The following is a 16,627-nucleotide window of genomic DNA, read 5'->3' as shown; positions in this document are numbered from 1 at the left end:
CCAAAGGAGGCGTCCTGAAGCGAGATTCTTTGCCTGCTGCCCTGGACTGAGGTATTGGTGGCTTCTGAGTCTCTGCAGTCTTCCCCCTTACCCTCACTCCCAAGGTTGGGCACACAGGAACATCAGTCCTCTGCTTCCATCTCCCTGGTGAGGGTTCCTACACTGAATCCTGGCAGGTTCCGCATTGTCTGGGACCCTGAGCTGGACAAGAAAGAGGAAAATATGAATGTCACTCTCACTTCCTGGCCCTGACCCTGGAAACTGCAACTAGTTCTCAGCTGCCTTTTCTCTTCCCAGTGCCCCTCACCAGTCAGTGGAGGCTTCCCAATGAGACAGGCCACCCTTTAAGTACAAAAGAAATGAGCACTTACGCAAGAGCTCTACACTCCCCAACACACACAAACATACACACACACACCAACTTCCTGGTCAGAAATACCAGATGCAGTGCATTGGACTAACCAGAAGTGAGACAGATGTCAGTCAAAGTCCTACACCACAACCCCCTTCCTCCACACACACACACTTAATAGATGCAGGCATGGCCTTGCATAAGTCACTGCATTCCCCTGGACCTCCATTTTCTCAATATACAGTAAAAAGATAAATCCTTACCCTACCTTCTTTGGATAGTACTTGTGAGTTCAAACCAGGTGACAGATAAAGACACTTGTAAACGAAAACAACCTGTAAATGTGAGGGACCCCTTCTATCCCATAACTCCTTCCCTCTTCTCTCTAAGTGTTCTACCACTGGGCCAACAAACAGACAAAAGGAGAGGAGTGGGAAAGTGGATTTCTGTCCTGGTTCAGTCCTCAGTATGTAATTCCAAGGACCAAGTAGGAGAAGGCAGGAGGATGGAATGGGAACTCAGATTTATTAAGTACTAGAAACCAGTCACTTTATGTGTGTTATCTCATTTAATCCTGACCTTGCCTCCAAGAGGTAATGGTGACCCCATTCTTCAGATGAGGAAACCAAGGCTCATGAGTTTAAAATGACTGACCTGAAGTCACACAGTTGGCAGGTGGCCGAGCTGTCTGCGTACCTGTGTCTCTCTGACCACATGCTGCTGCCAATTGGGATAGGAGTCCTTCACAGAGAGGGTTCCCTGCATTCTGCTGTTTCATCCTGAGTTGTGAACGTGGCTGTGTAGGATGTATCCCCGTAAGCCTCAGAAATAGCTACAGTAATAATGCACTTTACTAATGCAGTGTTAGTGGTTCTGGAAGATTATAACTTAAAGCCTTTAGTTCAATATTTGAAAATGTCAGGATGGTTTCTGAGACTGTTTTAAAAATCAGGCCACCTTTATGAGTGGCAACATGAAGAAATGGACAGATCCACCAAGTTCTCGTTCTAGCGCTAGCTCTGGGGTTTGCAGTGGATCAAGCCGTTGGGTGCCTCAGGTTGTTGTGCATAAGATGGGGATAACACTGGCTCTTTCCACCTTACCGTGTGTTGTGACATCAGATGAGCTGCTAATGTGTCATTAAGTCGTTAAAGTGCTATACCAGTTCAGGATATTACTGTGGTCACCTGGAAGATAGGATATTGTAAGCAGGGGATTTCTGAGGGTAAAGTAAATACTAAAACTCCTGTGATAAGCTAGCTTTGCTTTCTAGTCTGCCTTCCAAATGTTTTGTTCAGTTATCTACGTACATCTCAACAAAAGCTGATTACCTCTCTCAGACATCAGTGTGTAACTGTTATTAATGCTCAAGCTGATCAAATTACAATGCCACAGATCCTACTTGCACTTTGATATTAGATTTTGGATTCCGGTCTATAATGAATGATTTTTCTCCATGCATTGGAAAAATTGGTTAGCAGAGTTCATAAGAAAGTTTAATTAGCAGGCTGTTTGTGAAAATAGCGGCTGTGAGTCATCGTTCAGAATGAACTAACATTTCTCAGGGTTGAATTTGTTCTTCTGTTCCTTGAGCAGCCATACAGGATCCTTGTGTTTGGGAAGCTGGTGTCTGCATGCTGCCCACTTGAACTGCATCGTGTAATAAACTAATGACAAAACCAGCAGATTTGAAAAGCTGGAGAGGAAGAGGAGGTGTAGGGTGTTTATATATTTGTGTATGTGTGTCTGTGTCTTCCAGGGGAATATCGTGGACCTACTATAATCCAGGATTGTGTGAGGCAGGAGGGCCTAGTGAGTAAGAGCTAGCTGCTCTGTATGCATCCCAGCCTCACCACTTACTAGCTGTATAGCAGGAAAATGTTTACTCTCTTTGTGCCTCGGTTTTCTCATTTGTAAGATAGGGATATTGATAGGATTATTGTGAGCATCCGTATATGTAAAACACTCAGAACAGCACCTGACATATATAATTCTCACAGCCGTTCTGCAAGGTGTAGGTATTATTTGCTCTATTTAACAGGTGAGGAAACAGAACTCAGAAAGGTTAAGTAACTTGTCCCAGGTCACACAGCTTCTAAGTGGCAGGGAAAAGTTGAACCCGTGTTTGTTTGACTTCAAAGTCTCTATTTTTACCTACAGTACTGTACTGCCTCCCAGGGTTGTATGCCTAGTTAGTGAAATATAGATAGTGTTCATGTGTATGCCTGTATGTACGTACCTATAAGTGTGTGTTCCTGCTTGGGGTCCACATAGCCACACACAATTTTGTTTTGTTTTTCCTCCGGATCTTTGGTTCTCCTAGTGAAACACCTTGAGCTCGTCGCATGCTGACTACTGATACGTAGTGAGCTAGAACCAGACTTGTACAATGTGTACTAACATGTGAATATATACACAGATGTCTGACCCCCTCCCCACTGTGCATTTCTGTCCTGTGTCTAGATTATCCCAGAAGCAAGTCTGTGTGATGTCTTCTGAGAAACAGAATCATGGACTATCACAGTGAAAAGAGACCTTAGAGGTATTCTCTGGCTCGGTCTCCTTGTTTTCTGCTGGTGCCTCTGGTATCTTAGGAACTATAGCTCAGAATCGGGGTCCACACCCACCCACCTTAGGGTAATTATATCTTGAGACAGTATTCAGTCCTGTTTGAAAGAGTAATGTTCATTTGGAAATCCCATCTAAAAGTCTTTCCCAAGGGTATTTAATAGGTAATATGTTTTTTAAAATAGGTTATGTGACTGCATGAGTTTGGGAAACTGAAGTAAACCAAGTTATAAAGGAGTTTCTTTTTATCACTACTTCTCTGAGTCTGTGCTAATGTGTGTTATAAATCTTAAAAAGAACGGTGTATAATATGTAACATTACCCAAAGAAGCTTTTCTTCTCCAGCAGTTTGTGGACTGTACATTCTTAGCCAGGAGGGAGAAATGGAGCTCCATTAGGGATAAGTTTTCCGGGTAGAAGGAAAGAAGACAGTTTGAGCCAGTTACTACCTGATGACCTCATTTCTTTTGTTAAGAAAGAGGTGGGGTCATCTACTGCATGTGGATGGGCAAGTGGAGGCCTTGGTGTCCCAGGAAAGTGTTACCGACTCCCAAAAGGGACACAAGATGATGCCATATGGGTCCATCTCTCTAGCACCAGCAAAGTCCCATCACATACTAGGCATTTTTGTTGAAAATTATTGAGTACTGGGTATGTTCTGGGAATTATTTAATTTATGGGTTCGTTTGGTCTCCTGACTGTCAGGGTGACGTTTCATTTTCCATCACCTGAAAGAGCTGAGCCATTAGAAGGAGTTTACATTTGGTGATTCTCACACAGATCTCAGGCACTCCTTCATTTTCACCTCTCCCAGGTATTTGACTCAGTGTGATGAAGCTGGTCACACCTGCTTGGTGCAGCCATTCCCCCAGAAGCCTTTAGCTTTTAAAAAAAATAACAAAAGAATATGGCTTCCCTCCTCCATTCTTACTCCACAGACCCATTTCTGTGTGAGTTCTTTTGTTCTTGGGTTTTGATTTCTTTATTTTGTCTTATTTCTTAACTGTAAGCTGAATGGTGAAGAAAAGGGAAAATATACTTTTGCTTCTTATTTCTTTTCTTTTTTTCATGCATCTGGGGAATTTCTTTCTTTTTCAACATTTGTTGGAGCCAGACTGAGCTTTCAGACCACAGTCGTGAGCTTCCTGATGGTACTTCACTATCACTGAACTCCTTGATGGTAGGGACGGGAAGTTCCACACAGCCGTTAGTGGTTAAGTCCCAAGGCCAGAGAACCCCATGCCCTTAGTTCAGAGAAGACACTGGCAAAGGTTTTCAGACAAAATTCTTCTGCAACTCATATTTGACATCCTGACTTAGCTTTGCACAGACCAGTTATTTATCTCACCTCCTTCGCTGAGAGCCATGAATTTTCTTTTACTTCGAATAAAGGCAATTTTAATAGATTTATATTCAGTTAGTACTTATGAAACATCTCCCTTGTGCCAAGCCCTCTCACATAACTTATCTTAATTAATTTAAATCCCAAATGATATCAGGAGCCTCCACCTGCCCTTTATAAGAATAGTGTCTGATGGGAGTTTTAGAAGTAATTTTCTTTGTGCCTAAATGCAGCAATTCCTTTCACCCACAGACATTTCACCCATAGACAATCTCATTTTGCCCAAAGGCTGATTACAGTGTATATAATTAGTATTAACCTGATAACTTTTTCTGCCTCTTCTTCCTTTGTTGCTAAACCCTTCTCTGACATCAGCTGCAGTTCTGGAATCACCTGTTGGTTCACATCCATTCTAGGGGGAAGGTCTTGTCTGTCTGACATCGAGAACTCTGTTTCACGTGAGAGTAAGCCAACCGAGAGTTAAGAATTCTAGTTCATTTCTTTGGCTAGCTGGGAGTTTGCCAAATTCCTCCTCTTTTTGTTTTGACCCTTGTTAAAAATATTTAAATATGTGACTATTCTTTCCTGTCTGTAAGAGTATTCTGAACATAACTTAATTTAATGTTGCTTCTATTAAGAATCTCTTATTGCCCCAGGGTCATCAGTCTGAACATTTCTTTTTGTGTGATAAATGCTGAAGGTAAGCTAGTTGTCACTGAGGCTTCTATTTTCCCTGGTACTTTACCTAGAATACATTTTCCTTTTGGTTTTTTTTTTAACTAAGTCTAAGTACTTGATACTAGCTTTTTATCCTATGAATCGCCTTTCTTTCCTGAATAGGCAGAAGAAAAATAAGTTTCAGATTAGTTCACTTTTTTCATTTATTGAGGCTTATTATTGAAGTGTATGTTTGAATATCTGTCACTTGGAGCAACTTACTTTATAGAACAAACCAAAAGAGTAAGTTTTTAAAAAAACACTCCTTTGAGAACTGGTTGGTTGGCTTTCTTTATGAAATAGTGTAGCTTTGTAACTGGTCCTTCCTGCTTTCGGGACTCCTGGAAATCATCATATATACTCTGAATTTCCATGTACCTCACCCCAGTAACAGAGGTATTGTTTTACATCTACTTGAACAGTTTGGTTGATATCGTCTCTGAAATCAAGAAACTCTGTTGAAAGCCTGTATGAGCTTTAGAGTCAGAGGGACTTGTGTCTTGGGATCTGAGGCCTCTGGACATGTCTTCTCAATGGTAAATGGCAGTGACCATACCTAACTTGTAAGATTGTTTTAGGGAGCAGATGAGATGATACAAATTAAGCAGTCAGGTAGAATTTAAATGTTCTCACTGCAAAAAAAAAAAAGATAAATATGTGTTAATTAACTAGATGGGAGGAATCGTTTCACAAGGTGTTTATATATATATATATATATATATATATATATATATATATAAATCATCATGCTGTACACTTTATTTTATTTTTTTAATTTTTATTTTATATTGGAGTATAGTTGATTCACAGTTACGAGTGTACAGCAATGTGATTCAGTTATTCCCATACAAGTATCCATTCTTTTTCAAATTCTTTTCCCATTTAGGTTATTAGAGAATACTGAGCTGAGTTCCCTGTGCTATACACAGGGTCCTTGCTGGTTATCTGTTTTAAATATGGTAGTGTGTATGATCTTACAAGCTTATTTGTCAATTATACCTCAGTAAAGCTGGAAAAAAAGAAATAAAGCACTCAGTATACATAGTAAGCACTCAAAAAATGATAACTATATTTTTACTATTAATTTGATTATTGAATTCATACATTCAGTCATTCAACATAGATTTACTGAAAGCCTACTATGTGCCAGACATTGGTTGTACCAAGATTAATAAGACCCATGTCCCTGCCCTAAGGAACTTAGGGTTCACTGAGAAATACATTTAGATCAACAAGTTTATATTGAATGCCCACTGTGGACCAAGTGCTTTGCTTGTTATCATCTTGATGCCGCATGATGAGCTCTCAACTGGGAAGTTTCATCTGCTTAGGAAGCCAGAATGTAGCCTCTGGAAATAACCAAGTACTGATTCAATGTAATTTTAAATACTTTGGGAATTCAGAATAAGAAGGCTGGGTCCTGTTTTTTTTAATAGTGTTTGTTGTTGGCAGAGAGCAGAGGCACTCAAAATTTCAGATGTCTAAATGATTCCTAAATCAGTGCCAGAGGTATGGGGAGATCTCACGTATACATCTGAGCACTCAACTTAGAATCGATATTGACAGTTCAGGTTGACATCAGCTGCACTGGCCTCCTGGAAGTAATAGCTATAAACTGAATAGCAGTCTTCTCTCCTCAAGGGATAGATGCTTAAGCTGTCCCCTCCTCCGGGAACGCCCTTCTCTGTCTATGGCCTGGCTATCTCCTATCAATCTTTTCAAATTAGTCTCAACTCAGTTATATCCTCCAGAAAGCCCTCTCTCCTTCTCACTGTCACAACACTTAGCCACACTCTACTATAGCTGTTGATTCACAGTTCTGATTTTCTTACTGGACCATGAACTGCTTGCTTCTTCCTTGGTCCTCAGTTGCCAAATCTGTAGAAGAGACTCAAAGATGATTGATAGTTAAGTCCTTTCCAAGACTGTCATTCTATGACCTACCAGATCCAGTTTGACAGACACAACCAATGTGGAAGATGGAAATGGGATACTTTGGGGTATATATTGAAATTAAATGGAAAGAATGAAGACTTGGAGATAGTACTAGAAAACCCAGGCTCTCTCAAAGTCTCAGGCACGCTGTGCTGTGTCAGGGCAGGTGTTTAACACACAAATCAGCACATATTCAAGAAACCAGGGCACAGCAGAAAGTGCACAGGCTCTGAAGTCAGATGGGTCTGGCTACTATTCTCTAGCCAAATAACCCTGGGTGTGTTATTTCTCCTTTTGAAGCCTCAGTTTCCCCTTCTGTAAAACAGGGATGGAAATGCCTGCTTCAGAGGTTGTAAAGATTTAAATAATAATATATGTAAAGTGCTTAGCCCACAGTAGGTGCTTAATAAATATTCTCTATTATTTTTATTTTCTCAGTTAGAAATCAGGATAAACTGTGAGCATGGGGTCTCAAATAAATATAATTTAGAACCTTTGTATCTTAGCATTAGAAGGTATCTTATGAATTGATCTTGTTAACTGCTGCAACATCTCCTGATAAAATGTAGATCTGTTTGCATAGTTCTAGTCAGGGGGCCCTTACCACCTCACAAGGCAGCCTGTATCCTTATAAAATCATTAGTAGAAAGTTCTTCCTCTTATCAAGGCAAAAATCTACTCCCTCACTTTCTTCTATTGCCTGATTCTCATTCTCTCCCTTGGGACACCACATAGCAAGCCTACCCCTGACTTCCCATGCAGCCTTTCAAGTATTGAGCACCCCTAGAATCTTCTCTCCTTCAAGGTTAAAGCCCACAGGTCTTTCAGATGTGTCTCATGGGATCTGGTTCCATACCTCTTACCACCATCCTCTGGGAACATAGCAGAGAACAAAAAATACTTGGTTTCCGCCATCAGTGAAGTGATATTCTGATTGGGGGGTTAGGGAGTGAGACAAGTCACCTGAAGGCAGGAACAATTTCTTGGTTATTGGAGGCACACTCATAGTATCTAGCATGTAGTAGGTGTCAGTTATTTGTGGAATTAGTATGCCTATTGCATGCTATGTACTCCAATGTGAAAGAAAAGCATCAGAAACATTCTCTACCTTTGAGGAGGTTGGGCCTCATTCAGAAGATAGCATCCTCAGACGCAACGGTGTAAGGCAGTATCTACTGGGGCATGGGAGACGAAAGAAGAGAAACCAGCATCTATTGAGCCTCTGTTATATCCAGGCACCTTACATGCATGATCACTTTCAGTACTCCTAATAACACCATGAAAAAAGTAATATTAAGTCCATTTTGCAGATGAGATTACTCTAGCAAAAAGAGGCAAAGTAAGAATGCAAAATCTGCGGATGAAAAGAAATAGCATATATTAAGAAATCCTGAGAGCTTTCCTGTCAGAGCTTCCCTTCCCTGTGACTCTGAGTTAGATGTGTAGTTTTCTCAGAAATCAGGGTGTGGAGAGGTTCATTCAACTTAGCCTCGGTCACAGAGCAATAAGCTGAAGCTGCATTTCTTACAAGTCCCCAGTGATGCCAGTGATGCTGGTACAGGGATCACACTTAAGAGTAGCAAGACTTTAAACCATACTTAATTTGAGGGAATTGTGTGAACTACCAAAAGAAAATAAATCCTCTGATTAGTTGGCTCTACTAACACTTGAGTTTGCAGGAGAAAATCCAAGACTCAGACTGTCCAGCAAGTGTAAACACCCACAGAGGTGGGCTGGGAAGGAAGAGAGCCATGGATGCTCTAGCATCTCAAAGCATCCCAGTCACTGTGAAGAAGGGGAAGAGTTCCCAACACAAGGGGTGTGCATCCCCTTGAGTTCTTGCCTGATGCCAGACACTGCTGTGCCTTTGCAGAGAGACCAAACCCTGTGGAGAAAAGGCATGAGCTGGGAAGTCCCACAGACCTGCGTTCATTCAAATCCTAGCCTGGAGGCCTACTTCCTGGTTGACTTGGGGCAGGTTATTTAACATTTGTTAGCCTCACTTTCCTTATCTTTACAATGGGCCTAATGGTACCCATTTCCACAGGATTAAATTAGGTAATTTTAGTAAGCCACTTAGCAGAGTGCCTGGCACAAAGTAGGCACTGAATAAATTGTAGCTTCTGTTCATCCTCATGTTAATATAGTTAATCCTCACGGTGATCCTTTGATTGTGAAGATAAGGGATTATCCCTGTTTTTCCAGATAAGGGAACAGGGTGGTGAAGCTTAAATGAATTAACCAAGGATATACAGCAAGTACAGTTTTGGGCCACACATACATGAGTACATGCAGTAACAGCCTCAGAGCTCTCTGACCCTCTTTAGGGTGTGTTGAAGTAGATTTCAAGGCAGTGGACAACAGGGAATGTCATCTCAGGACTGGCAGGGAGGGAGTCCTAGGATTTGAAGTTGGCTGAGTTTAACCCAGCATGTGGATTACTGCCCTGCAGGTGATCTTGAGGTGACTGGGGATTTTATCATGTGCTTTGAGAACAGAATTTCAGCCTGAGCTAAGGGTTCCAACATCCACAAAAATTCCTTACTCAGCGCAGAAGGTTTCATCAACAGCAGGTACCCATCTGGCTGCCCCCTTGGGGGCTTTGCAGATGAGGGGAGTAGCTGTTCGGTTTCTGGAGAATGATGGTTTTTGAAGAAAGAAAGAGCAATGTGTGCAGGTTGGCAGTGCAGAAATGCTGAGGCTCCTCCCGGTCAGCCCTGTGAGGGGACAGCTTCTCTGCTGCTGCCATCAGCCATAAGGGTGTCATATTTAGGGTCCTGCTGTCATAACCCACAGGACCCCAAAGGCAAGGGAAAACAACTTCTCTCCAGAATGACTGGGAAATGAGGGGTTATAATCAGCTATGATGGTGACATTTCCTAGCATTTGAATACAATAAAAGTGCTTAACACAAACTATTGAAGGTAATTTACTTTTTTCTCAGGCAGTTCAAAACAACTTCAGAGATACTTCAGGGCCTCAGTATAGTTGTCAACAACACTAGTTCCAGTGGAGTAACTGTGGATATGGCAAAGGGGACTAGATTTGGAGTCAAAAGATCTATACCAAGGTGTGAGCAAACTATGGCCCAAAGGCCAAATTGAGCCCATTGCCTCTTTTTTTCTAAATAAAGTTTTATTGGCACTCAGCTATGCTCATTAGTTTACATATTGTACATGGCTGCCTTCACGCTACAATGGCAGTGTCATCATGACAGACTGGAGGACCCACCAATCCTAAACTATTTACTGTCCCACCCTAAACAGTTTGCCAACAAAACAGTTTGCCAACCCCTGATCTAGACTCAGTTTCAGCTATTCAGGGATAGTAGAGCAAATCGCTCTTCTCTCAGAACTTCAGTTTCCACATCTATAAATGATGACTCTCTCTCCCACGGGGTTGTTGGGAGACTCAAATGTGACATAATGGGTGGAAAGACACTTTGGAAACTCAGGATTTCTTTGGAAACGTGAGCCAGGATGGTTTTTATTTTTCACCTGATCTGTGCTGGAGGGGAACCCACCAGGACATTTTTTGTTTGTGTTTTCCAGTCCCTGATGTCAGCTTGTTGTCCTGTTCTCCCTTTTTCACAAATACGAAATGAATTCCCCAGGTGCCCCTCTCATCCTCTTCTCCCTCCAAACATAAACACATCCTGGTCATGTGCTTCCAGCAATGGAGAATTAGTACAAGTGTATGTATCCATCTGTTCCCTTATCAAATATTTGTTGAGTACCTACCATGTTCAAGTACGCAGTCTTTATAAACTAGTTCTTGTAGGGAGAAGTGTTTGCTTTCTAAGGGGAGAAGTTAGGTATAGAAATTATTATAACAGAAGAGAAATATTGCCACATTGTAGTACGAGGACACGTCGTGTCTTTGTGTGTGTATATGCATATGTGCGCAGTTTAAAAAATAGAAATATTCAGGTGCAGATTTAAGAAAAGCTTGTTAAAAACAAGAATCTGTTTAATCCAAAATACACTGAAGCGCCTTAAAAATGTAGCCATTGTGTATAACAGTTTTCCCTTGGAAACTACATTCTAATTTTAAGTTTCTATCCCAAACTGCCAAGAATGCCTTTCTTGCCCATTCATGGTCACTGGGCCTCTTACCCAAGCCTGCTGGTCAGGACTGCTAAGGACTGGTCACAAGGAAGGGTTGTAGGTCTTGGGCATCAGGGAGCAGGCACTCACTATAGTTTCTGAATATTGGAGGTAGTCTTCATTTTATAATATTGTATCTTGTCTTTAATGATTTTGTTTTTTCTTTATTGGTGATTCAGTAAACATAACTTCAATGATTTCATTTGTATGCTTGGCTTGCTATCAAAATAAGCTCATAAACTGGGAGCAAAATAAAGTTTGTTTTAATTTTCTGTTCTGAAATTGCTGTTGCCATACCTGTGTGGTCAAATCTTGCTGCTGCTGATAAAGGGAGAGAATGAAGCTATTTGAGAAGAAGAAAGAAAAGAAAACCTTATCTATTTCTGGGATGCATATAGACACACTTAGTTCTAGGCTCCAGACTGGGTCCCCTGGGCCTTCCCAGCATGGTGGCTCTCTTGGTCCTCGTAGAAATAGTGTTGGTATTCTTTGTGAATATGTTTCATTTGTATTTTTCTATGTTCTGTGTACAATTTAAATACAGAAATGCAAATCCAAAACCCATCACCAGTATATGGCCACCAAAATTAAAACATAAAATTCTTCCTCATTTTACTCTCCCTCACTACTAAAACAGTTTCTGAAAGAAATGAGGCTTGGGTTTTTATATTTTCTACCTAGGGATCTAATCCTCTCAAGAGTGTTTTAAAAGAATATGCTTAGCTCCACTGAGTATTTTTTTATGAGACTTAGCTGTATTCCTTCCATGATGGCAAAGAAGCACGTAAAGAAGCCTGTTCATGAACCAGGCTAAGCACAGGTAGTTTTATTGTGCTGCCAGTTTATCTTATATCTTTCAATTCACAGGCAAGCCTTTCCACCTCTCTCCTCCTCCTATTCAGTGCAGTGTCCTGTTTTAGAGTTTGCAGTTCATTATTTCATATCAAGGAAAACCTCTGATCTTTTATCCCTTTCCTTTCTGAAACGGTGTTCATCTAGGTTTTAGTTTTCCCCAAAGCACCCTCATTCTTGACATTAAATGCAGTCTCTCTCTAAACCTAGAGCAGGTGAGCATAACACGGTTGTGCTAATTGCAGTCAGGTACTAAGGTGATGGTGGGTTTGGGACTACACAGGCAGGTGGGTAGATGTGGCGTATCTTGCTGGGCAGGAGTCTTTCCTTCACTTGACCTTCAGAACCTTCCTAGAATCTGAGTGTGTTTTCCTTCCTCCTGAAGCAATGTTCTAAAATAAAGATAAAATATAGAATATAAAAATCATAGCCACTATATATATTTAAGACTTCCGTAAATATATGAATAACTGGAAAGAAAGGTAGTATATCAGGGAACATGCACCACTGGTAGGCATGATAAATTCTTCCACATATATTCCATCAGTACAATGAGTCATTGTTAAGTGGTTAAGTGCAGTTAAGTGGTGAGTGTTTTGTCTATATTTTTCGTATTTCATTTTAATTTTATACAAATCAAATTTAGTTGGATAGATTGACTCTGACCTGTTTCCTAGACCTCATACATAAGGTTTGTCATTGAGATTATTACTGTAAAAGTGCCCTCTAAACCCCTCAGTTGGGTGCATGACTGTTTAAAAGAAATAACTGTAAGACTTTTACAGCAATTTTTAAGGCTTCTCTTATATACAAGGTAAATAAGGACTGATAAATTTGCATGATGAAAATAGACTTAATTAGGTGAATTTAGCTAGGCTTGATGAGGTGAAGCTGAATTTAGGATGAATGATATTTTTAAACCAATGAATTAGTCTCATGTATTTTTGGATTTGCAAAAAATTTTCTGAGAACATGTAGCAGGGTCTTGTATTCACACGCATCTCTTTCTCTAACTGTTACTCTCCTGTGTGTGTGTGCATGCGTGTGTGTGCACACGTGCACTCGCCACTCATACACACATACCTCTCACACACCACACATAACCCAGTGAAATAGAAAGAGAAGGGCCCTGGTAGCTACAGCGTGCTCAACATTTTCTCCCCCTTCTTCAGTTACTAATTCTGGCTGGTGAAGGGCATATCTGGCGAAGTTTGCGCCTGTCTTTCCTGTTCTAACCCTGTTATTCCAAAACAGAAGGAATATCCTAATGTATTGTCATTTGGCGTTTTCCATTTTGGGGACAAAAACGCAACTGAGTTTCCTCATGATTCTCTTTACTTCCACCCTATAAAGGATAATAAAGTCATCCATTTTCTGATCCGGAACCCAACTTGTTTTCCCAGGTTCCCTCCTACGACCAACACAAACACAGACATTTACCAGCAAAACAGAAGCTGTTGGAAAGATTTTTTGGCTGCTGAAGTGGGCTCCTGTCACCAGGACATGGCAGACTTTTTGCTGTATTGTCTCCCAGCCCTGGTCTGAGTGTACTCCAAAGAGAGCTTTATGTAATCAGTCTTTCCTGACATGTGACGTCCTGTCATTTTCCTCCCCTTCGGCTCTGCTGCCGCCCACAAATCAATAACATTGCCTGGGAAGTTCAAGCTGGCTTTGCAGCCACCCCAAGCTCTGTATTTCTTAAAGAGTATGTCAGAAAATGTAAAGTTTCCTAATGATATTTTTGGCTGATGACACATGGCAGAGCTGATGGACTATTTATAATCAGTGGCACGATCGCAAGCACATTATTTTTATTTCACTTAGTGGGGGAGCCCTGTCACTTGCTACCTCTCTTTTCAGACAAGTTGATGCCATCTTCACCTAAAGTAGCTAAATCCTCTTTGCAGAGTGTATTTGCACTCTGCAAAGTGTTAGGAGCTCCCCAGTTCTTTCCATTTTTTATTGTTCTTAGGCTGGGGGAATGATGAGGGCAATGAATGATTTGTTGCAATTGCTTTAAATTCTGGCCGCGCCTTCACTATAAATGTCTCCAGTCTTTGCTGCTCAGATCTTGCTACAGTCCTCTGAGTGTAGGCATGGATAGCATGACTGAGGCAGCAGACACAGCTACTGCATCCAGCACTTGTCCCAATTTTACAGGACTGAACATAGCAGAGCTGTCTTTTGTTGAGCAGCTACTATGTTCTAGGTAGGCATTGCATGCTCAATATCTCGTTAACCCTCTCAAACCTGTCTGTGGCAAGTGCTGGTATCTGCAGAGAAGAAATGTCTGGGGAAAACAGGAGATTAAGTGAATTCTCTTCAGAGTCACACAGCTGATAGGAAAAGCCCCAGGACTCCAGTTCAGAACTCTTCTAACAAACCACACCTGCTCTTTTCCACTACCCTGCCCTGCCTCTTCCCAATTAAGTGGACACTTGTGTGTATATGGTGTGGACGTGCACGGGCACTTATCTATTCCCAGCTGGGGCAGCTCCTACGAGTTTAAAGGCTGACCAGAGTGAGAGATGGAAGAACTAGAAACTTCTCAACCTGGGAGTAAACCCTGGTATAAAAGGAACCATGTACTAGAGGGTTTTGACGCACTGCAATGGGAAGTGTTACCTCTATAAAGATAATGAGCTCTCTCTCTCTCTTTTTTAAAAAATGTTTCCACAGGACAGAGTTTAGGGTATGGATTCGTTAACTATATTGATCCAAAGGATGCAGAGAAAGCCATCAACACTTTAAATGGACTCAGACTCCAGACCAAAACCATAAAGGTAAGAGGTTACATGTTAGCTCCTTATTTGGGAGGCACTGGTTAAATTTCATTCCTTTGATCTAATAAATTCAGGCTATGAGGGAGCTGGCAGTGGCATTCTTTATTTATTATTCAAAGGACACTTACCATCCACTGTACTAAGTGAGGGACACAGATCATTACAGAAGAAAAAGGTGAGGGTTGAGTAGAGGGAGGGGACCACAAGCTGTGGGACCTCCATTCCAGAAAGCAGGTAAGATGCCAGGGATGACTAACCCCATCAAGAATGCCTGTGTGGGCTTCCCTGGTGGCGCAGTGGTTGAGAGTCCGCCTGCCGATGCAGCGGACACAGGATCGTGCCCCGGTTCAGGAAGACCCCACATGCCGCGGAGCGGCTGGGCCCGTGAGCCGTGGCCGCTGAGCCTGCACGTCCGGAGCCTGTGCTCCACAACGGGAGAGGCCACAACAGTGAGAGGCCCGCGTACCGCAAAAAAAAAAAAAAAAAAAAAAAAAAAAAAAGAATGCCTGTGAGCTCAAGCCTGCAAAGATGGTCAGAGCAGAGCCAAGGGAAGAAGCTGTTCCAGGCAGAGGGAACAACACATGCAAAGCTGTGAAAATGTATATAAACATTGTGAGTGGGGAACAACATATAGAACACACTATGGCCTAAGGTTGAGCAGGGAGATGATGAAAAGATGAGGATAGGAGGTAGGCAGGGGGCTCACATGTGAGGCCAAGCATCTTGGTTTTACCTAAAGGTGAAGAGGACCCTCCTAAACAAGACTTGAAAAGGAAAAATCAGTTTAAAAGAAATGCACTGGTGTAATAGGGTCAGGTACTATAACATCTGGGGAGGAATGAAAAAGTAAACATTCTAGCAATCCAAAAATAATCAGACTGGTAGGTAATATCTCAGGAGGGGTTGTTTCAAGTCAGAAAAGAAAAACAGTCCCCCAGAGCCTGCTCCTCCAAATGGACATTTCTGTGGCTGGATAGTCACTCTCTCCGTTCAGACTTCACCTTGTGAGGATCCTTGAGGAGGTGGTGCTGTTTGCTTTCGGCCCCTGGCCCCTGACAGCCAGTGGTGGTCTCCTGGATGGAGCCTGCCTCTTCCTCAGCCTCCCTCTCCCTTCTTCCCCCACCTCCAGGCAGCATCCTGTTTGGGGGCAGCTGCCAGCCGATTAATGAGTCCCATCCTTCATAGCCTATGAAACCATGGGGAGGTGTGTCCTGGGCGCTCTTATCCTCACGACAGCAGGTCTGACGCAAAGTAGGACAAAAGAGAAACCTCTCCCAGAACGGAAATCTACAGATGGCACCAGCTCTCAGCATTTGAAAACACAAAACCAGAACTTTATGGTTCAACAGAGCTACTTTTCCAACATCCAGACTGACAGGAGGCTACTGGTGTAAGAAAATCTTAGCTGGGAGGTAATCAAAACAAAACCAAAACAAAACAGAAACCTTCTCTTTTTGGAATATATTATGTGGTTATCTTTCTTTCTCTCTCTTTTATATCTTTCTTTCTTCTTTCTTTCTTCCTTCCTTTCTTTCCCTTTCTTTCTCTCTCTCTTTCTTTCTTTTTCTTTCTTTCTTCCTCCACTCCCTCCCTCCTCCTTTCTTTCCTTCCTTCCTTCCTTGCTTCCTTCTTTCCTTTCTTTTAAGCCACTCTACTTTTGCAATTTAGTTTAGCTTATTTTCTAAAGATGATCGCTTTCCTGATCTCATACAGTCTGGGCTTCACAAAGACCCCAAAATGGGCTTGACACAGGTTGCCTCAGTCTCAGCTTAGAATCAGTCCCTGTGAGTTCTCTAAAGGAGAAGTAATCGAGAGTTGTTTAATGATGGGGTAGTCCTCTGAGAGACAGGAGCATTAATTTCTTTCAAAGGAAAAACATACCTATTTTCGATGCTTTGAGATGGGATGCTCTTGTCACCTGATTCTTTGATGAGGCCACACCAGGTTGAGAGGTGTATTTGTGGGTTTGATT

At 41.8% G+C, this 16,627-nt stretch overlaps 1 protein-coding gene across 8 annotated transcripts in view; it reads left to right on the top strand.

Annotated features, from left to right (window-relative positions):
- The window catches only part of ELAVL4 (ELAV like RNA binding protein 4), a 90,880-nt gene that overhangs the window by 49,291 nt on the left and 24,962 nt on the right, over positions 1 to 16,627 (top strand). For all 8 annotated transcript variants that reach the window (XM_027110687.1, XM_027110682.1, XM_027110686.1 and 5 more), the window contains one exon: positions 14,552 to 14,655. In XM_027110687.1, coding sequence (XP_026966488.1) covers positions 14,552 to 14,655 — 104 coding nt within the window. The remainder of the gene's footprint in view (positions 1 to 14,551; positions 14,656 to 16,627) is intronic.

Source organism: Aethalodelphis obliquidens, unplaced genomic scaffold (genome assembly GCF_003676395.1).
Source record: "Aethalodelphis obliquidens isolate GAN/ISIS:26980383/991018 unplaced genomic scaffold, ASM367639v1 scaffold9, whole genome shotgun sequence".
Lineage (NCBI taxonomy): Eukaryota > Metazoa > Chordata > Mammalia > Artiodactyla > Delphinidae > Aethalodelphis > Aethalodelphis obliquidens.
Note: the sequence above shows the minus strand (reverse complement) of the source record. Positions and strands in the feature narration are given on the sequence as shown.